The 22,737-nt window shown below is 36.1% G+C and overlaps 1 protein-coding gene across 1 annotated transcript in view; it reads right to left on the reverse strand.

The window, feature by feature from the left end:
• The window catches only part of LOC142984031 (uncharacterized), a 39,637-nt gene that overhangs the window by 7,083 nt on the left and 9,817 nt on the right, over nucleotides 1-22,737 (reverse strand). The window contains exons 3-7 of the mRNA XM_076131338.1: nucleotides 6,876-7,135; nucleotides 2,158-2,367; nucleotides 1,441-1,759; nucleotides 749-887; nucleotides 190-376 (exon numbers count right to left, since the gene is read on the reverse strand). Of these exons, the coding sequence (XP_075987453.1) occupies nucleotides 190-376; nucleotides 749-887; nucleotides 1,441-1,759; nucleotides 2,158-2,367; nucleotides 6,876-7,135 (1,115 nt within the window). The remainder of the gene's footprint in view (nucleotides 1-189; nucleotides 377-748; nucleotides 888-1,440; nucleotides 1,760-2,157; nucleotides 2,368-6,875; nucleotides 7,136-22,737) is intronic.

The following is a 22,737-nucleotide window of genomic DNA, read 5'->3' on the forward strand; positions in this document are numbered from 1 at the left end:
GTAATTTTACGTGGCAGTATTGATAAGCTAATCGTCAATGAGTGTAACCTTCATATTTTTTAAGCAATTTTTTTGCATTCTGCATATTGATACACTCTGCTAGACGGCGAGGGTAAACCTTTTACCGACTGCTGCAAAATAGAATCAAATTTCCTTATTCTAACTCATAAGAAAGTAAAAGTAACTTACTTTATTAGTGGCATTCTTGTTAGTATTAAGTATGGAGTGCAGCGACACAGGCTTGTCGTTGGCGGGCGGTTCAGGCGCGGGCTCCGGCGGCTCGTCCCAGTAGATGCCGCGCGAGAACACCGGCAGAGACGTGATGTTGTGGCGCCGACGGTACGACTCGCCCTCCGCTAGCATACGCGGCTGCACACTACGAAATAACATTATATTAGTAAACTTTATGTAAATTAAAGTACAATGCCATCTATAGGTATACGCCAGAACTAATAACTTATAACGTGTGCTGTGGACGCAATGTACAACGCCATCTATGTGTATACGTCAGAACTAATAAGTTTCGTGATATGTTCTAATTGGCACAAAAGTTCATTGAATACAAATTTCCGTTTAGAGCGTTAACAAATACCCATTGCCACGGTCATTTTAACTTTCACATCTTACTTCAACAAAAATTGGTTGCTATTGATTGGTTAGTAAATCTTAGATTTTTTTATCCCAGAATATTTGGCGTTTGCAGGTCTACTATGAATCAACGTGTGTTGAAATTGTTTTCGTTACTTACTTCTCAAGGAACCACTGTTGATGTCCGATGACAGAGCCGGGTCTACATATACGCAGCCACGCGATCGACTCCCGCGCAGTGAACCCGTGATGTTTCATCAAGTAACATGCTATCAACGTGCCCGTGCGGCCCAGGCCAGCTGAAACATAAGGAAGAAAAACTTACTTGCATTGAAAAAACTAAAGTTCTTCAAGTTTTATTAGATCCTCTAATGATTCGGAAAATGTCTTGTATGAAAAATATGTGCCAATACACATTAAGAACAAGAACAATTCAATTTAGCGTGGTGGACTCAAGGCCTAACTCCTCCCTCATTCCGGAAGGAGACCTTTGCCCAGCAGTGGGACATTAATGGGTAAAATTTATTTATGCAGACGGATAAAGAAATGGACTGCGCAAGAGCAGTTTCGAACCGACAAATTCACTCTTATTTGATTACTTCCTTAATCGTAATTAGGTAAAGCGGTACTTAATACATTTTTATACTGCGGTAATTAGTACTCTTCAAAATTAATTAGCAACACGCCGGTAAAAACAAAAGCATTTGTGCGATCCACAAATAGTTGTTTCGGGCCTGGTTGGACTTAGAGTCTGTTGTTGTATGTTTGTAAAAGTCCCTGCGACACCAGTGCAATTCTTATTTATTTTTTTTTTTTAATACAATAAAGCAGCTGGTTGTGTATCCATCTCACCTTTGCAGTGTACAGCGACCGCGCCTTTAGCCGCCTCAGATATCCTTATAAATCTGTTCACGATCAAGTCTGATGGCACGGATCCATCCACGAAGAACAGCTCTCGATGTTCAAAGCCATGCGCGGTGAACTGCCTGGCGTCGTAAGACTTCTTGTTCAGCCGTACGATAGTGGTGACTTTGTGTGTTCGGAAGTATTGGTGGTAGTGCTCTGGGCTGTGGAGGGGATAGCCGCGGTCCAGGCGCGACCGGTGGTGGGGGCCCGAGAACGCTAGCATTTTCCCAGGAATTATCCAGTTGAGATCGCCGTTTTCTACTTTCTGGAAGGTAAAGTGTTAAGTCAATGTCAATAACGATGTAAAATCGTTTTTCAAATAATTTGCTTTCAACCGAATGGCGACCAATAAGAATAATTTTTGACAAAATTTTTGAGTATTTGGATCGTCTCAAACTACATCTGTTATTATAACACAAATATTTGGAAAACCCAGACAATAGTATCCAGTTTTTAGTATATTCATCAACGGCATAAATAACTAAAGAAAATCAGTCATTCATTCATATCGAATGGTTAGTGGTCAACCTAGTGTCTAGGTTGTTCAAGCCGCCCGAAGGCCTTTGACGTGGCTTGTCAGATCAAATCTGTTACAGAATTACACTACAAATCTATTGAACTCATTTTTTTAAGAAAAAAACATGCTTCTTCGATCTTTCTTACCTCATAAAACAAATACTGTTCAGCATCAAAGTGGTCGAAGTCGAAGAACCTGGCGTCATGCGCCACCTTGATGCCGTGGAGCACATCCAGGAGTGAGATGTCAAAGAGTGGTGGTCCACCAGACGCGTCGCGAAAGTTCAGCAGCGACCAATCAGAGCCGTCTGTTAGTTGTTTGTACACTGCCGCTGGGCTCGAGTTCAGGTATATTATCTGGAGAAATAAGAAGACGATTTAAAAAAGCCTTTGTTGACTAGGATGATCAGGTTTTTAATAAATCCTGTAGAATAGTGTTTTATCTATACTTATAATAAATCTGTAGAGAGGTCAATTCTGTACATTGAATTTATTAAAAAAAACCAACGGGGGATGTTAAGTAACAGATACTATACCTAATCTGCAATTTATACCTTTTTTTCCTTCTGTATGGCGTTTATAGCTGGGTGGATATATTTTTCTTCCGTTCTTACTGACAGTACGCCACTGAAAATGTAGCTTTACAAAACCCTTGTTCAGCAGAACAAAATGGATTTGATAATATTATTGTCTGTTGTGTATAAGAAAGTAAACGATTGTTTGTAAACAGAAGTAATTGATACCAAAAAGAAGCACCAAATTCATGTCCATATAATAATTCTGTTTTTATCAAAAGATTCACACTCCACTGTCCATTATTTCGTTTCTAATTAACACACCACCAAAAAATCAGTAATAAACTCACTTGTCACCAAAATATAAAATTACGTGCGCAACATAATACCCCGCCCATTTAAAAACGTGACAGCCCAATTAGGCAAGTTTTAATAGGGAGAAATAATAATCTGTATTTCACGTTAACGACCTCTCAAGCTTTACGTAGTAACGTAACTGAACTTAGACAAGCTTTTATGCATATATACATCCCGCCTGTAATACCCGAAGGTGTAGGCAGAGGTGTATAAAATACCACGTTTCGCCATTTAAAATGTTAGTCTCATATTATATGGGCCTATTGGCATAATAATATACCGGGCACGTTATCAAACTCCGGGCTGCTATTTAATTAAGAAATATCTATACTAATATATAAAGCTGAAGAGTTTGTTTGTTTGTTTGAACGCGCTAAATTCAGGAACTACTGGTCGGATTTGAAAAATAATTTGTTAGATAGATAGCCCATTTATCAAGGAAGGCTATAAGCTACATATATCATCACGCTACGACCAATAGGAGCAGAGTATCAGCAAAATATGTTACAAAAACGGGGAAAATTATAACCCATTCTCTTATGTGACGCAAGCGAAGTTGCGCGGGTCAGCTAGTTCTAATATAAATTAGAAACGACCAATATCATTTAGCCCGTCCCGGGAATCAAACCATAGTGATGCATGTCCTAGTGTAAAAAAGGCAGTTTTTATAGCAGTATACGAGCTTATATGATAATCTTTATTTGTATAGAATAAACCTACGATCGTAAAACTTTTATGCTCACAACAGTGTAAACGGAATTGCTTTATTAGGCTATAGTGAAACTAAGTAATTACTTCAAAACGTTGGTAAGGAAGGTAATCGTAATTAGTTACTGTTTTTCTAGTATTTAAGTGAAACGTTACTAAGTAGAGAGAAACTTGATATTTCTTAATTGTCTTTAAAATCAATCTGCTAATCATACTCGTATATCATATGGTAGCATAATTTTCAACTCGAGTAAATAGGGTATTTGACTGGATTATAGAAAAATTATTAAACGTGTACTCGTAAAAGACTTTTTTACGAATACAAAATAAAATGTAACTTTTTCGTTAATAATGATGAAATTAAAATTATTACAGACTAGCTGACCCGCGCAACTTCGCTTGCGTCACATAAGAGAATCATAATTTTCCCCGTTTTTGTAACATTTTTCACTGGTACTCTGCTCTTATTGGTCGTAGCGTGATGATATATAGCCTATAGCCTTCCTCGATAAATGGGCTATCTAACACTGAAAGAATTTTTCAAATCGGACCAGTAGTTCCCGAGATTAGCGCGTTCAAACAAACAAACAAACTGTTCAGCTTTATAATATTAGTATAGATTGAAATAGCTACTATCTATAAGTTTTGATCAGAGTTCAACAAAAATACGAAACTGTGACGTTAATCACTGTAACTGGATCTAAAAATACAGATTTATGTACGAGCTATCACAATTTAATAATAAGAGCTATGACAAAGGGAAGGGCTGGTTGAAAAAGAAATCTAAAAGTCTTTTTTATTACTCGCACCACTTTATCATATTTCAAAGAGTTTAATTTTAACTCAACGCCGACGCGACGACGTTCTACTTTGCAATATCATTCTTATAAAAGTCAAATTAAATTGCTGGATGTAATTTTATCCGCTATCAATCTAAGTATAAGAAAAATAATTTGGTCAACACCTACGGTCTTTAAAGAGTCAAATACTCAGGTGAAACTTAAGGTCCTTTTCCCTATCCATTTGAACTCATCCCGAACGAAACACACCAATGTTACATTGAAACCTTCCTACCACTATGCGGTCACCCATCTATGGAATGACCGCACCTAGGTTTGCTTAACCCAAAGATCGTTTACCGACCGGTGAGCGCAACTGGCTACGGGCGCCTCCTAGTAAAACTTGAAACACAGTACAAAAAGTACGCAAGCCGCGATTAGTTCGTGTAATAACCCAGTAAATGGAGTCACATGTGATGATTGCTTCGTGTCCAACTACCCACGTTTCAATTAAAGCTTGGTGTATCAGGTGGCGGTGGACATCGTATATTCTCTATGTAACAGCTCTCTATTAAGACAATGCCCGTGAGAATGGCCTCCCGAGTCCGTGTAATTTCCACTGGCTTAAGGACGTATCCAGAAGGTATCTACATTATGAACCTTACAGATTATTATGGACATACGATAAGGGGTACCCTATACTATTTTACTGTAACCTGGCGAATCGAATAACATCTTTACTGTTCTTATTTAAATTTAGGAAAGTTTTCATTTGAAAGCCTTCTTAATATTTTGTTTTGAGCATTACAATTTTATCATTATTGTAATCTGTGAAAACGTTGTGGATTGTACGATAACCCATTCAATGTATATAAATATTTATTACTAAAACACATTGTACAATTGTTTATTTTCCCACATAAATACATTGATATCCGTAATATGAGAATAAAGTTTAACGGCCAGTTCCAAGGAGTTTTTTTGCAGAGTAGACACCACTACCCCTATAGTAACTGTTATGTTATTTCTGTAATAGTTACAAATATTAAACATCATCATTTTCTGCAGCACTTTCTTCGCAGAGATACATTAAAAACACACGTTATATCCCCGACCTGTATTACGAATCTCACATATTTTCTACCAACAAACAATAAGCTACAATGAGTAAGCCTAGTGACAACATATCCTACATCTTTAGAACCCAGAGTGGGATATCATTGGATAATTGTCACCGCGTGGGAATCTCGTCCGGCGGCAACCCCTAATTACTCCAGCTTATGTTACTATAGGGACCAGATAACATGTTATGAGCACATCACATACAAAACTACTGGTTTGTTTGTCTTCTCTAACAATGAGCAATAAAATCTGATAGTTTAAGATTGTTTTTATGGTGTTTGCTAACGTAAATGGCTGATAAATAAATCGGTTTTATGGATTTGAAGTACGCAACTTGCAAAATTGAGAGTTTAGGAATATGCGTAGGAATGTTAGTGGTTAAACTGAATCGACAAAATAATAATCGATCCTTGTTTAGATAAATTAAGACTGCATGCAAGGATCGCGGCTGACGAAGGTATACAGAATTCAGATTTTAGAACATCAGTGACCCGCAGGTTAATGCAGTAAACGGATGCTTTTTTGCTAATTTCCGATATACGCAGAATAATTAATTATAATCTAGATAAACCATACATGCCAAGGCTCTCTACTCAGATGTCAGACTACAATAATGAGGGTATTTTACGCTTTTAGCTCCTCGTCGAATACTTTACCAATGCAACATCGGACGATGAGTAATACTTTCGTTTCAGGAACTATTTTGTCGCTATAGAATACTATAGATAGATAAAACCGCGTTAAATAGAAGTGACTCATTTTAGCTTAGCAACCGACAATTCACAAAAATGACTCATTCCCAAGCTTTTAGAGAGCCACCCCAATATGTGACAAAGGCAACGAGAACCGGGTAGTGACATATTATTATTATAGACAGATTCGAAACATTTGAAACGATTTCAAATCTATGTAATATTATAAATGCGAAAGTTTGCATGTTTACGAATGTTTGTAACACAATCAGACCAAAATTGCTCAACGGATTTTGTCAAAATTTTGGGCACAGATAGTTGATAGCCTGGATTAATATCTATCTATACTAATATTATAAAGCTGAAGAGTTTGTTTGTTTGTTTGTTAAACGCGCTAATCTCAGGAACTATTGGTCCGATTTGAAAAATTCTTTCAGTGTTAGATAGTCCATTTATCCAGGAAGGCTATAGGCTATATATATAATCATCACGCTACGACCACTAGGAGCAGAGTACCAGTAAGGTAAGTGTAAAATGTTACAAAAAAGGGGAAAATTTGACCAATTCTCTAATGTGACACAAGCGAAGTTGCGCGAGTCATTAGATATCATCAGATATTGGATACTTTTTGCCGTAAAAAAAAAAAACTAGCGTAAGAAGTCGCGGACAAAAGCTAATAAGGCTATATTTACCTGATAACTCCCAATAAGATATGCAGCGTTGAGTCTAAGCGTTTCATTATTACTGGAGAAGAACACGATCTTCTTCTTCGGATTACTCTCGAGCTCATCATTGAGTTTGTTGCAGAACTGGTACAGATGACACAGGTGGTAAGGCCCGAAGTCAAAGTAGAAGTTCTCGTAGACGATCTCATCTTCTATATGGAAGTACTTGCTGTTGCGAGTCGGCTTCGGCTTGTAGCCCGTCTTTAGAGTAGCGAAGTATAGTCTATCTGGAAGAGAAGAAAAATAATTTAAGTATAGCATAAAACGAGCTCTACCCGCACTTGGCCAGCGTTGTGGACTCAAGGCCTAAACCCTCCCTAATTACGGGAGGAGACCCTTGCCCAGCAGTGGGACATTAATGGGTTGAATTCAAATTAAAAATAAAATGAGCTAGAATTTAATCATTATTAGTCAGCTGTTTTGGTCGTGGTTTTCTTCTTAGTGTAAAATAGATTAAATCTTGTCAACTATGAAGATTATTTGGCATGTTTTCAAGATTCAAGTGTCAGGTGTGCAGAATTCTTCACAATGGTTGCCTTTTCTTAAGATTAATTTATAATGCATGTATATTACTTTTTAAAAGGCGCAGGTGCCGTGTGAACGTGTTATTGTATCAGGAAATTCAACTTATTAATGGATTTTTCACTTAGATATGATAATTCTACAATATAACACGGACTCGTCCATTTTGAATTTCAACACATTAACTTCATTCACATTCGGGCATCGCATAGGCTTACCAAGGAAGCCGCAAAAGATAACTTATTTCAACATACAACGCTCGCGTTAAAGTAGTAAAATATAACGAGTATTTTGTTAGCAAAAAGGTTTCCGCCTCGAGTTACAAAACTAAGGATAGCATGATAAAATTTAATAATTATTTAATATTTACATTATTATGTAAATAAATGAAAACTGAACAATGATTTACTTTAAATTGCATTGGTCATTGACGCTTGAGAAAAAAGGCAACTTTCTTATCATCAAAATGTTCCTGAATCATGTGAATAATTAATCCCATACTATTCTATATACATTATATCGATTCATCATTTTATCTTCCCATGTCAGCCTAAAAGCTATCTTAGAAAATAATTATTTCATAGGACACCTTCGAAGGGTTCTCCAAAAATAAAAGTACATTAAACAAGTGAAGAGAATGAAGTAAGAGGCGTTTATTTAGGACAAGAGGTATCATTGGAGATAGTCAATATATACTCATACTACATGAGAACAAAAGATCATATTCAGAATATTATTCCTGTACAAAGTGAAACCGGGTTGGATGGTACTCATGTTTTAATAACCCGATATGGGAGACCTTTTAAAATTTGCCTGAAATACGAACATCAAATTTTAATTTGCTAGAAAGCTATCCGATATTTCGAAGTTTCGGCGCCTTTTTTTCAATCCACCTAAATGCAGGTAGCAGTTATTAAAGTAAGTAAAACTTCTATGCATAACAGATAAATAAATATTTTGGGACAACTCACACACGATCATCTGATTTCAAACTAAGCAGAACTTGTACTATGGTAACCAGATAACTGATTAACATACTAGGCTCAGTATAAATTTTCGTGTTCATCACACAAATAGTTGTCCCGGATGGGAATCGAACCCACCACCCGGGGCGCTACGGTTATTGCGAGATGACCACGTTAATCACTGCGGTAAACGTGCAGTTAAGTTTACATTATTTGTAGTCTAACGAAATTTGCTAAGTTTTCAAGCTTCAAAAGGTACAAGTTCCTTAGGGGCAAATTTTCAGCTTGATATTCACAAAGGAAAATAACTTAGCAGCGTAGATACATAAGTGGGTATTAACACGTACGCCTTGGAATCCACCCCTTGCGTGTTTCACTAGTTTAAAATAAGCACACCACGTGTAAACCGTTCGCGATAAATGTATGTTTATTTTGTAATGTATGTACTAGATTTACAGTTCTTATCTCTTAAAAATCTTGCGAAAAAGCTATATTCGCAAGATTTTTTTATATGGGAGTAAATTCTTTTAAAGAAACATGCGCAAAATCACTCCTTTTCCCTTAGAGCAAAGACCAATGCCACTTGGTACATAAAATCATGCCTATTTCCAGGTAGGCAGTGACTGGAGAAGGCCACTTGGTACGATCCTTACAAACTTTCTTTTGCTTCATTCTCATCCATACATCTTGTCATGAAACATTGGTATGTCTTTTTAGTTTGAATGATATTTAAAATAATGATTTCAGTAAAGTCAATAAGTGAAGAAACAGGAGCCCAAACTTAATCACACGGACAGAAAGATGTCTCGATTGTATCCTATAGTTCACGAGTATTTGCTCTAACTAGATGCGATTGCTAATCACGACAGGTAAGTGACTGTGAAAGCGATCACACAAGAGATTATCCGATGCACTCGGACAGCCCGATTACAAAGTAAACCGATTCGTATTATCTAGCTCACGTCACGGACGATATATTCTCTACATCGTTGTACAAAGAAATAGGTGAAATTCTAACACATTAGCCGTCCATTTTCGTGAAATACACATGTGTTAATGTACAAGAGACGTGTCGTAATGTGATCGTTATGTTTATACTACATTACCTTTCGTCCTTTATGACGTAGAAAGGAACGATAAGAAAAATACGCGCTTATGTCTACTCATATCGCAATAACATGAACAAAAGATATTAACTACCGATTAAATCAAAGATAAGTATCGAATTTGCAAAAACAAAAATATTGAACCAACAAAATTATTGTAGTCTAGCTTACTTAGATTTTTCTAGAAGCAATAAATATTATTGCGTGATTGGTAAACTAATCATGTTTTATAAATTGAATAGATATTTAGAACAAACGACCCCAAAAAGTATAAAACGTGAATTGTAAAACTAGCACTAGAGGGGAGAATTAATTCAGATAGCGCTATTAAATGTATAAAAGGGATATTTATTGGGCCATTAGAGGCTCCTCAATCGATCTGTTCACAAAAACGATTATAAGTGACGTTTATAGGATATTTGTTACGTATAACAATTTATAATTTATCACCACTTATAGATAACTTGTCAGTTGTCAAGTTAGGTGGGAGGCTGGAATAGTTTGAAGAGTCTGCAATTTATTTACAGTTCATGGAAGTATCTGTCTATATTTTATGGCTGGTACTTATGTGTTAAAGTAATAAAACAAGAAATGACTGTACTGTTAGCTATTTAACTTGTCTGTCTTAACTGTATATCGCAGATGTCATAGATGTCAATATAAAACGATATTTCCTCAATATCCTAACCATTGGTTTGCATCTGCCAAGTGCCACAATTTTTTCTCGAGGTGGGCGTTAGTGGCTGTAACACAGTTATATGACTATAGCAGCCATTATCGATCATAATTAACATTGTTATTTGTCCAGTAAAGTATTATTACTATTACTACCTAGAATATCATCAAGTATTTTGACTTGGTAAAATTATGGTCTGAATAAGAAAACGCTGTCATTCAGATAAATAGCGACGCTTGAAAATGACAAAGAAACAAACAGACCGTATTTTCTTTAAATAGAACAACATAAAGCACAAACAAATTGAAAGAGAACTCATCAGAAGTTGATCTGCGGCCTAGAAACTTGAGACAATTACCGTGAATGTCGTGTACGCAAACATCAAACACAACTTAATCTGCATTTACCAAGTAATTTAGCGCTGGAATCTTCTTCAAAGTTAAACAACTTTGCAACCCTCGTCACTTTGGATGGAGAGCATCTACTTGATTTACTAATGGGTACAGTTTGGCCAGCATAAATTAACGAAATTTTAATTTCTGACGAGAAAGCGTATAAGATAATTGCATCTTTAGACCAACAGAATTTCAGCACGTAAAGACGGAAGAAACTATAGTAAAATAAAATATCATCTATCCTTTTCTTTTAAATACGCTTTGAAAAAAGTAAATCTGATAACTAAACTTACAAAAACTTTTAACAAAACGTATTGCTCAACAACAAGAAATAAGTTTGTACGATATAAAATATTCCTACAGTGAAAAAAGACCGCATTTCATAGCATGGAAGAGAGAGAAAGAGAGAGAAAAAAACTACCGCATTTCATGATAGATACGCAAAGCTTAATAGCAAAACGTCGTGAAATAGAAAATTAATACCTTGTGACTTGCAAGTGTGATCGCATGTTGAACAGTCGTTGTTGCTATTTCTACACAACTGCTCCTACCAACGAGGTTTTTTCTTTTTCTACGATACCGGTTGTAGTGATATACTGTTGTAAATAGTATTACAAATCTTTATAGTACAAGTTTTACTATAGTTCAGCCACGTGCGACCTTCGGAGTAGACTGAAAATCTGATAAGGCTTTGCCGGGTATTAAGATCTTGCAGAAATGTGTTTCGATCAAGAGAGATGAAAGGTTATTGAACCTTGCTCAAAAATCTCAAAGTTTGGAATTGTGCCCGGTGAACGGTAATAAGCTCTACTATTGCCGCAACTTGCCAAATGCTAGACCCTTCGAAAAGGTGCAGGGGTAGTTTAAATAGTTATTTTCCATGCAACCACATTTAGAAGTACCGTCTAGTAGCAGTATAAATGTAAATTAAATAGCCTTTACTATTGCAACACCGAAATAAAGATAAATTAGTGACAATATAGTATCAAGCATGGATTAGACTTACTGCAATATGGTCAAAGTTAAGCAACGTTGACAACTAAAACATATTCTATGTAAAATTGTAGATATATTCTCCTTCGCTCGTAATTCTATTTCGGTGTTTATCACATGAGACACCCAGCCATTTATACGTTTAGCTTTCATGTCCTTACATAATACTCATATAATTTAAACTAATATGGTTACAGTTAACCGTAAACATAATATTTTATTACGCAAACTCAAAGGCGAATCTGTTAAATAATAAATTTGGTCGCGTGTACAAGTTTGTTGGGGACTTGAAATGTAATTAGGTACAAGGAGAAACTAAAGCATTTGGTGATTGATGAACGTTATGTATCGTGCGTACATAAGTTTCAAGAGAAGATCCTTTAGTTAGTTTCAATCTGTTATCCTGACAACATAATGTCACTTACAAATTGCCAAATATTGAACAACTTCTGGAACTTTGATTTGAAGAACACGAATAAAACTTTATTGTTTTCTGAAACTCCATTAGCTAACTACGTTATAGTTCGCAAACCAACAGTAGGTATTAAATATAATTATAGTCTATATCGAAAAAATTGTGCCCAGTGGAAGTACGTTTAGGAGCTACGTTTGATCAGTCTGATCAAAATGTATCTTGAACTAAAGTAACGTGTTTGTAGCAAATGACTCAAGATAAGTCTGGTTCTCTATCTACTAGCTATTGCAACGTCTCAATATTCAGGCGCTTCACCCCGCGGCAAACGCATTACGACTCGATACTAAAGTAAAAATCAATCGTGCTAACTCCAAATCTACACAGACATTTAAAAAAGAAGCATAAAAACTTGTTGACATCGTATCTAACAGTTTATTACCTTAAAACGTTCACCAAAATTCGATTTTTATGGTTCGCAGACAGAAAAAAAGTGGTGCAGTTATATCGCAGACGTTTTAATGTCGAGCTGGTACATATATTATTCAGAGTTAGAGGTTCACAGTGAACCGTTCACGCGTCACGGTAATGAACTTGGGTAAGGTTACAAACACCCTCGCCCTTGAATTACATTGGACGGAGTAGAATCCAATTGTTCGTGAAATACGAGACGGACGTTTGTTACAAATACAAAAAACCACGAAAATGGAGCAATGCCAATGATTTGCCATAAATCTAACGTCTATTGACAGGATCTGTGTAACGGAAGAAAATTGGAAATATTTGCCAATATTTTTATTAAGAAAAATATTACCTGCCATTACTTTTCTTACGTATACTAATTAAAATCTTTTCAGTTCAATATACCTTCTTCTATAACAGCAGATTCCAAGCGTTTAATTATCTTGTACCTTCAATAACTTATAAGCCTCGGTGCTGTTCTATTTTATTAATTAGTTTCTAGAAAATCACATTGAATAGAGAGCAAATACTGAGAGAAAACTTGTGGAATGAAATTTATAAATCAATTAGCAGAACCGCGTTTAGTTCGATCAGTTTGTAGGACTTACATGTACGTTATATTCAGTCTCGAGTTGGCAATAACTTGGTGTTTGCGATGAGGTCTCTCGGCTACAAACTGAACCGCTCTGACACTTTGTTTGGATGAAGTGTAGCCAGGGGATATACTTACCGTCCAAATGTATCAGTCCAAGGAATTATAGAGGCTTGCTTTTATCAGACAAATTTTAAAAGGTGGTTTTTCGGGCAGAAACACATATTTTTGGCTATATAATGCTTCGTTTTCCCAAGTATAGGCATTAGGCGAGCAAGCGATACTTAAGATAAAATATTATGTCTTTATTATAAAAGAGATTATTCTATTTTGGTAAAGAATATTATCCTGAAATATTAACAGTAACGAAAACGAACGGCGAGCCGTAAATGGTTGAAGCGGCGGAATAAAATTAAGACGAGCTAAAATCCTCTTATAAGATTTAACACTAAAAGCGTTTCCCTTATCATAATTAAAACAAACTGTAATCTCTCGCAATTTACAACGGAGCTTACTAATGGACACTTTCTGAAAACGTTAAGACGTATACAGACGGTAATATTTTTGGTAGGATTTGTACTTGGTGTAAATGTATCATCTAACTGTTTTCAGAACTGCATTGCATATATGGCATTCTATTTCGAGTTTCAGAGTATCCATATTCACAATAACGAAAATTGTTATTGACAGTCGATTACCTTCATTTTTCAGGACCTTAAGTCAAAGTTCTTTCGGTCGGCTAGAACAACTTTGACACCAGGTTGACCACTAACCATAAGAAAGAATAGAAAAAATAGTCACCCTAAATACGATCTGTGGCCAACTGCTATTTGCTTGCCATAAGACAGATTTCCTTTATATGAGGATTGAGATAACATTTTTAATTATATTTAAACGAAAATCTAAATAGAAACTCTCGATAGTAGCGTCATGATTAATCTGCAAACCAAGTTAACTAACGATGGTTAAAGTTCACCTGAAATAGACGTCACCAAAGGTCTTTTAAAAGCTACCATGCTATAAAAGTTGGTAACATGGCCGGTCACGTCAAGTGTATATAATTGCCTCCACAGCAGTGAGCACCACGTGCAAAATTGCAGCTCCAGTCACAAGATACGGAACACTACCGGTGGATATTGCATCATGAACATTAATGGACGAAAACATGGAGACCGATCTCTACGAATAAAACTGGTAATATCCCGACCCTGATAGTTGAAAAGACGGATCTAACAAGAAGTAGAAATTGAGAAAAAATTAAGCTTCAAACAGGTGTAAAAGCGTCTACTAAACTAAAACTGTAATGGAAGGACATCAAAAAATATAAAAAATATGGGTAGGTCCGCTTTTTTGGCTGATTCCGGCAATATATATATATAACTCGGTTTCGAAAAAATTGTTAAATGCGTCTTTTCAAATGTCGGGGGCAGTATTTATAATTTAATACCTAGATTTTCATAACAACAGGATGATGTGATTACAGATTTTAACGAAGATATATGTGATCCCGTTTGCATCTAACACGCAACGACATCCTGTGATCTTAACTAGATAAATGTAGTTAACTAATCAGGGATAGTCACGAACGATGGCTAATGATCGTGTATACCTGTTTGCCTCAGAAGCACTAGCTTCCCTTTAGAAAGAGTGGGTATTTTAATATTATAAAGATCAGTATCACGATAATCGGTATCGAATAGCTAGTTATCGATAAATTTTGTACGAAAATCAACGCCCCCAGCGGGCGTCGTAAGGAACCATTTTTGCAGTAATTTTAAATGTCAAACTCTAGATACTCGATAGTACAGACTGTAGAAAATTACGCTTAAGGTAATCAGACTAGTCGAATAAATTTTTGATGGTACCGTTGATATGTCTACCTTGAAATACAGCGTTTTATTCGCTTCTCAATTGAATAATCACGTCAAAAATATGTCATGTCAGCAATTACGTAATATTGACTGTGTGGGACCTTGTCAACATAACAATGATGTATTTGGTTCACGGTATAACTAAGTATGAGTAATGTTCGCGGTATGTTAACTTGTCACTTGTTTTGGTCAAGTCATCGAAAACGAAATAATGTTTTGGAAATTACATTCTTCAATTTATAACTAACAAGTTGTTAACATAATCACAGTTAAATAAACAAAGGAATTCGTCTTCTAAAAGTCGTATTTCGCAGACAAAGAGACGAAAGTTTTTCCTTTCGTTTCGTGACGGCTACAAATGAGGAGATTAGGGAATATCCGGATAAATTCCCTGTTTAGAATTCTGCGTGTCACCGACATGATTTGACCCGACCCGAGCTTCCAATATCATATCCGTTTCGGATAAAAATTCACAGATAAAGGCCTGTGTTTGAGCAAAATCGGAAATAGCCTCATCACAAACAACTTACGCGCTGTAACATAAAACGGCACTCGTGAAACGGAACTAACATTACTAATAGCCAATAAAAACCCACGGACAAACGTCCATCGATGGTAATGAGCGAATCGCGAGCGCTCGTCCTTGGGCCACGCCCTAAGTTTGCATACGCTTACGTAACCAAGGCCACGCTGACACTTGCGCCGCACCTCTGTTGCATGTGTACCACTTGAATAGGAAATTACACCTATTTCAGTGGTCTACAGCACTTGACGAACAACCTTGACGCTTCATGGTGTTCGTTCAGCAAAACTAATGGGAATTAATGTTTAACGAGGTTTTGAATCGTTGTGAAGGTCATGTTGTTGTCTGTTTTTTGTTTTGAAAAGACGAATCAGGTGTGCTATGAATTAAACCTACACTGTATGGCAATTGAAAAGATGTATTATAGGTCTATTACTCGAGTTATTGTAACGCTTGAATGGATTTTATAGTTCATTGAATACGTTGAGTCTTACCAGCCAGTGGGTAGTGGCCATATACCCACTAAAATAGAATAAGGGTACTTTTATTCGAATAAAGCTTCATTGGCAGGGCACGTGGAGCCGTAGACAAAAGTAAGTAAAAATGTAAAGGCCGCCTGTACAGCATTATTATTTCAAGACTACGAACCGGGGTAGACACAATAACACTTTTCAGCAGCGAAAAATGTACTGAACGTCGCAATTGAAGCGAAAATTTATTGCTTTAATCAAGAAGATTACTCCCGCTTCTGGACTATAAAAGGATCACAAATAGACCCTAAATTCACTGGGACATCGCAGACGGCGTTAATCAGGTGCTGAAGGGCCTACCTACTGTGAAGGCTAAGCCTAATTGGACCGTAGTCTGTGAGGACTTTGTCATCTTAAGTCTGTAAACCTAAGTATCCAATTAAGGTGCAAAAATGTTCTTTTATATCAAGCTGATCATTAAAATTTTGCATAGAGACGTATATACCAAATCATTCAACAATCAGACACAAAGCTACGTTGAAAAGGTGACATAATTCACTCCTCACAAGTTACGGAAAGTTTATAACTAGACTGTAAGGCATAGTGCACACAGACCCAACAACCTTCGTATTCGTGTTACCTTCTGCTACGTCTTGGCTGTTAATTCAGGGCCGAAATAATCAACAAAGCGAAACACTAGGCAAAGTTTCTCGACGTAGACGCGATAAACTGAAATATCTATTGCTGTACGAGGAATCCTGTCAAGTGTAGAACTAAGACTGACATAAATCAACATGTTACGATCGACAGATATTGCTTTATGAACGTGTCAGTTTCAGGAAGTGCTTGATGGGACGTAAAATTTTGAATGAATAACCTTATATAGCAATATTCGTAAAGCAATGAAATCTGGATATAATTTCTGGGACAGAGGAATACACTTTAGCGTTTTGTATGAACTAAAGGTATGTAATATCATCTCAGGTTACTCGGATTTAGGAACAGCACCCCAGAAGACGAAATTGATTAAGTATTTTTTTTATTTTCTACAGTAGCAACTTTAACCGGTTTTTAACAGTCATCGATAACATTTGGACAAATTACTTTTATTTCCAACAGCACAGAAAGGTAAGGTCGCAAGTCACACGACCTCAAGTCTACCGATATCATTGGTGCCGCTAGAAGCAATTACAAACATAGAGAGCCTCACGCATATGGCATAAACATCCAGGCCAAAAATTCACCACGAGTCTAACCAAGCACGCGACATAGACATGAAAGGTTACACCTTCGGATCTCTATATCCATACTTCCAAACTTAATATTATAAAAGTCTATCTATCTGTCTATCTGTTATGCTTTGGTGTCTAAACTGTAGATCACGTTTTGGTAAAATTCTGATTGCATCCCTGCAAGCAGAATTTTCGTGGAATCTTCCCATCTTCCCTTCTTCCCATGGAATTGACATAGGCTACTTACTTTTAGCAAATAACTTCTTAAGAGGTTAAAATGGGGATGATGTTGGTAGGTAAGCGGAGTCACACGTGTCAACTAGTATCATTATAAAAGCTATAATAGTGTTGTAGTCAATAGATTAGCAGTGGCAAGTCATGTATTGTGTTCTTAAGCCGGTGCACGTGTTCCACGGCCTCGAACATCGCCAACGCATTTGCGTATTGTCACTCATATCGCCTAGTATGGGAAAGCGTCATATTGATACGTAAGCGATGCTTTTTGGATCTTTAGCCTTGTTGAAACTAGTAGTGAGTAATGGAAGCAAAAATTATAGGTCCAAATTGCCACCTTTTAAAGCTGGACCTGGCTTTTATTTACCCTCAGTAAAAGTCGACGTTAGCTGGCAGATTTTTGTTACATCTCATTAAATGAAAAACCGTAGTTAACCAGTTTAGGATTTTGCTAAAAAAAACCTCCGGAGAAGTCGTACAAAAACAAATTGAAAGCAAGACAAAATCGTTTACGAAATACACATACATTTGTTACCTAAACTGAAAAAGAAACCAGGACAGCGCCAAAAACATCTGCTAAACCAATGACTAATGACTGTCAAGCGAAGATTGATTGAAGCGAACCTGAAGAAAAACTTACCCCTTCAGAAATATACTTGTAAAAGGTAATTCTTACAGAATATACCACTTATTATAATGTCAGTGGCAGCACGCAACACACATATTGTCATGGCAAAATGTATGCAAAGATCCAAGTATGAATATTTAACTATACATTCAAATTGTACGACTGAAATAACTAGACTGAAACTTTGTCACATAACTCTGTACAAAATAAGATAATACTCGTGGTATGAGTACATTAATGGCTTCTTTGTATTTAAAATGTTCTATTACATCAATGACATGACGGATAGGATACAAATTAAGGCATTTATAATCTACTGGAGTCCGAAGGGATTGACCGTTGGTGTCAAATGCTCTCGGAATAAATTGCTATGGCATCGTTTATATCACTTCAACATACACAAGTCCGGATTCAGTACCACCCACGGTCTTGGTTCAGACAAATGTTCTTCATAATATAATGAGGTTGTTCACACTGAACCACACTATTCAATGTCAGGCATTGCGGTGTAAATGTATTTTATTTGTAGAAAACCTGGATGGAAAAGGTTTACGACTCGATTTACTTACTGAAGTTAAAAGTGAAACTCATAAAAATGTCTGATAGAACTTTATCCAATTTTCTATTCACCTTGTCACCCGACCAATGTTATTTGTCGACTTCCAAAACTCCGTATAGCAATCAATTAGGAGCTCAAGTTCACCTCTTTAGTAGTTATTTTATTGACGATCTGCCCATATTGAACGTAAAGCCATAACTCATATACCGTCCTCCAAAACAGTAACCAATAAATCTGAAATTCATATGGCAGAGCTCAAAATGTAATTGATGGGTCTACAGAATTCTGAAAAAAGTCTCGATAAAGATCTAACGCGAAGGTTATTGAACATGAAAATGCAAAAGTACATGTTCGTTACAAAAAACTATTTGCATGATCTCATTTTGGTTGTAAAAGGTTTAGTTGATGTTTTATGCAAGTTTGACATAAATGTGCGGAATCATGGGTTAAAGCCCGTACGCAAAATATGATTGCTTCCAACAATATTAGGTTTAGGATCCATTTTTTGCTAGGCGTCCCCAGGGACAATCTGTCCAAAAGGTAAGGACCCGAATAATGTAATTTCAATAGTGATTGGAATCGATTATACTTGACCTTTGAAATATGGAGAGTATTGAACGTAGCGAACAATAAGGTATGCTTACATGGGAGGTGTTTACTGGGTCTTAATTGGCTCGTTATTGGAATAAGCAGTCTTTCAAAGAATACAAAAGAAATAACCAGATGTAGATATGCAGCTTGAAAACCTTCTAACTTAAATTTATCAATAATCATTTAAAGCGGTATTATGTATTTATCATTACGTCAAAGTTGGCAGAACCTCGAAACTACAGTACTATAGTTTACATACCATTATTTGGCCGTCTATTTGTTAATACTTTACCAATGGGAATGTAATCTGTAAATCACAGCTGACATTAGTAAAATACCCTTCAACGTAATGTCAAGTCGTCTACCAATCGTGGAATAAATCGTGAATCCTTTTAGTTAATCGTCTTTCATTCATCCTCTTTACATGATCGAGTCACTGTACTGAATTATTCTGTTTCTTTAATGCCATTTGTAAATGTAACAAATGGCAGGAGAGAAATGTAGCGTCATTCTCTTATCAAATTAGTTAGCAGTCAGTGTGTCAGTCAAACTTGCTACGCTGTTGGAATGCTTTTAAAAGAAATGCGATTACATGGTTTTTGCTATGTTCAATATCAGCGTACTTTTTTATACTAACTCATCTACTAAGAAGTCGTTTTTTCTTTCATCAAACATAATAACCGAGGTTTTTTAACCCGTCTTCATACATTATCTGTGAAATGTACAAATAACATTTTGGTATCTTTTATTAAACCTAAAATCTCAATTGTGCTCGACCCGATAAGTGAATCTAAAAAAGCCTAGAAAAGTTATTTCGCAATTTTAAGCCGCAATCATTTTTTTCTGAGTACACATTCAGTACCCTAAAAGGAATTTATCTGTTTCTTGTTATCTCGTAAATCGAAAAAGTTCGGCGAGGAGAATATTTCTGCTTGTACGGAGACTGGGCTGAATACACATTAGAATGATACATTATGTTGTTCAAGTACATATGTACACAGTTCTATCTTAGCTTGGATAGGACATATAGTATCGGGATTTATCTAAATGGAAGCTGAATGTCTTAGAAAAAGAGTGATTTTCGACGTTTTCTATTAAGAAACAGTTATATTATTTCTGAATGAATTATGTAGTCTCTCCCATTTTCTGTCTTGCGCAAAAGAAAATCGGAATGCAATTATGCAGAGGTAACTTCGTAAGGAAAATATAGGGAGATTAAAATGCATCGTAATATCCATAATGCATGGCATCCCTCCTGAGCAGCACTTTAACAAACTTACTAACTAATAACGTATGCGCAAGTAAACACGGCATATTTGAGTAGCACTCAAGGTGCAACTTCACATGCGCTACCGACAGTGGCACGCCCTCGCATCAAGCCATTTTACATGCCCACGCTTTCAGCTACTAAATATGGAAAATACATTTTTCTTGAATATAACGATCGTTTAATATTGTCCCCGGTCAATGTACGGATTTAAGTAGGATGGACGGTGAATAAAGTCCATTAGTATTTAAGACGTAGTTCTGTATCTTGGCTTCGTAAAGGGTTTGAGAATTTCCACTACTGTTGTTTTATTTTCAATGTCTTGAGTTCAAAGGCCACTTTCAACTGTAAATTATTTCTATAAAATCCAACTGGATATAAATCAAAACACATATAATGGTGATAACAACCTGTACTAGTATTGCATTGGCATATGCAACTGCAATGCCATCGGAAAAAGTGCTCATGTAAAGTAATGGCCTCATTTCTATTTATGCAAAAGCAGGTAAAATATTAATATCTGGCTAACGGCGCATAACGCTGGAGTAATGAACTTTTAAACTTTTTCAAAACGATGCAGCCAGCGCTTCTAGCCGAGTGCACATATTGCGCATAGCACTTAACCTTTAAATCGAAACATGCAACGTACCGACACAAATTCCCTATTAATTTCTAAATGGAGGATACCAATCAATACGAACCATGTAAGGTAAATAGTACTTTTTACCGCCAAAGCGCAGAAGCCTACAATATTTAATGGGTAGTTTAGTTCGAGCACAGCTCATGTACCTAATAAATAGATGTAATAAGTATTTCGTGCAAGTATTCCATGAGACATCGTTTCTCAACTAGAGGCTTGTACAAAATTGTCATAAACGTCGATGGATGTATAACATGTATGTGAATGCATATCAACGATAAGGACGTAATACTAGTTAATGAAGACCAATAGACTAGATGAAAGAGGGTAAACCGAACAAGAAAGGTTATTTGAAAATACTTCATATCTTAAACAATACCAAGGAGACAGAGTTGGAAATTATGACACGTTCACCTCTCCCAAAACCCTTGCGTTAAATCAATAAATTCTTTCCTCTAATAATAAAACAAACACAAACTCAACTCATTTTGTTATCACCTACAAATAAATACTCCGTCTCCTGCGTATTACACAAATTTAATTCTGCAAGGACTCATAAAATCTTTGAGCAACGCTACCTGAGCATAATAAGCGTCTGGAAAGCATTTTTAAATAGTAAATAGTTCGTACATAACTTGGCTTGAAGGAGGTCGTATTTCTTTCAGTTTTTACCGCCACGTCTCATGACGAATGAGCTTTCAACTCTAAGGTATTTCAGCCGATGAATAGCTTTAAGCTCTCCTTGACTTACTTTTAATTGCGTGTGATTTATTGATGAAAAAGTATTTCAGGCCATATTTGGGAATTCGGAGAATGCAAAATTGTATAGGTTCCTTGCATGTTGAAAGAATTAAGCGGAGTATTACTATGCTCGAGTTTATATGAACGTTTTTATGAGTGGCATTACATTTATGAGATATAAAAATTATACGAGGATAACTCTTTTCTTTCTTGCTTCTTTATTAGTTGTTACTATCCGATTGTTACATGTTTATTGCTTGTTATGTATATTATGCCTAATATTACTTCAAAATATTGGTTTACCTAGATAATTATGTTGACAACTGAAGTACAAAACTTACATTAATAATCAATTTATAACGTGAATTAATGCGACTACTACGTGCAGATAAGGTAAAATCATATAATTACTCATAAATAAAAAATCTAAATGACTAATTAAATACTTTAATCATTTCTTTATTGTCTTTAATGTCTCCCAACACATGTTATTAATAGCTGTAATTAAAATTACAAACGAATTAATTACAATAACGTATGTTTTGTTGTAAAATAAATTAAAGTGCCATAAACCCTTCAAGCCGATTTTTATCAGTGCGTATTAAGCCCGCCCTTAAGCCGTGGTGTGCCTTACTCTATCAAGGGCATATAAATTTAAGGTATGCCCTTTTATAGTTGCTATTCGCCGAAGTATTTCAAGTTCAAACCTATATTTCTAAACTAATAAAGTGTCGACTTCCTGAGGTCAAGGGCAAAGGCATATATTTGGGACAAATGTCTCAATGGAAATTATGTTTTTTTGGTGGTAATTTAGGGCTAGAGCGACGCTCTTTTGTTGAATACTAATAGAGCAGGAGATTTATAGAGCAAAGAGATTTTTCCTGTGACAAGAATGTAATAATTGTAGGGCCGTAGATATGATACCTATGTATGTAATGCTGTGGATAGGC

This window comes from Anticarsia gemmatalis, chromosome 25 (assembly GCF_050436995.1).
Source record: "Anticarsia gemmatalis isolate Benzon Research Colony breed Stoneville strain chromosome 25, ilAntGemm2 primary, whole genome shotgun sequence".
Lineage (NCBI taxonomy): Eukaryota > Metazoa > Arthropoda > Insecta > Lepidoptera > Erebidae > Anticarsia > Anticarsia gemmatalis.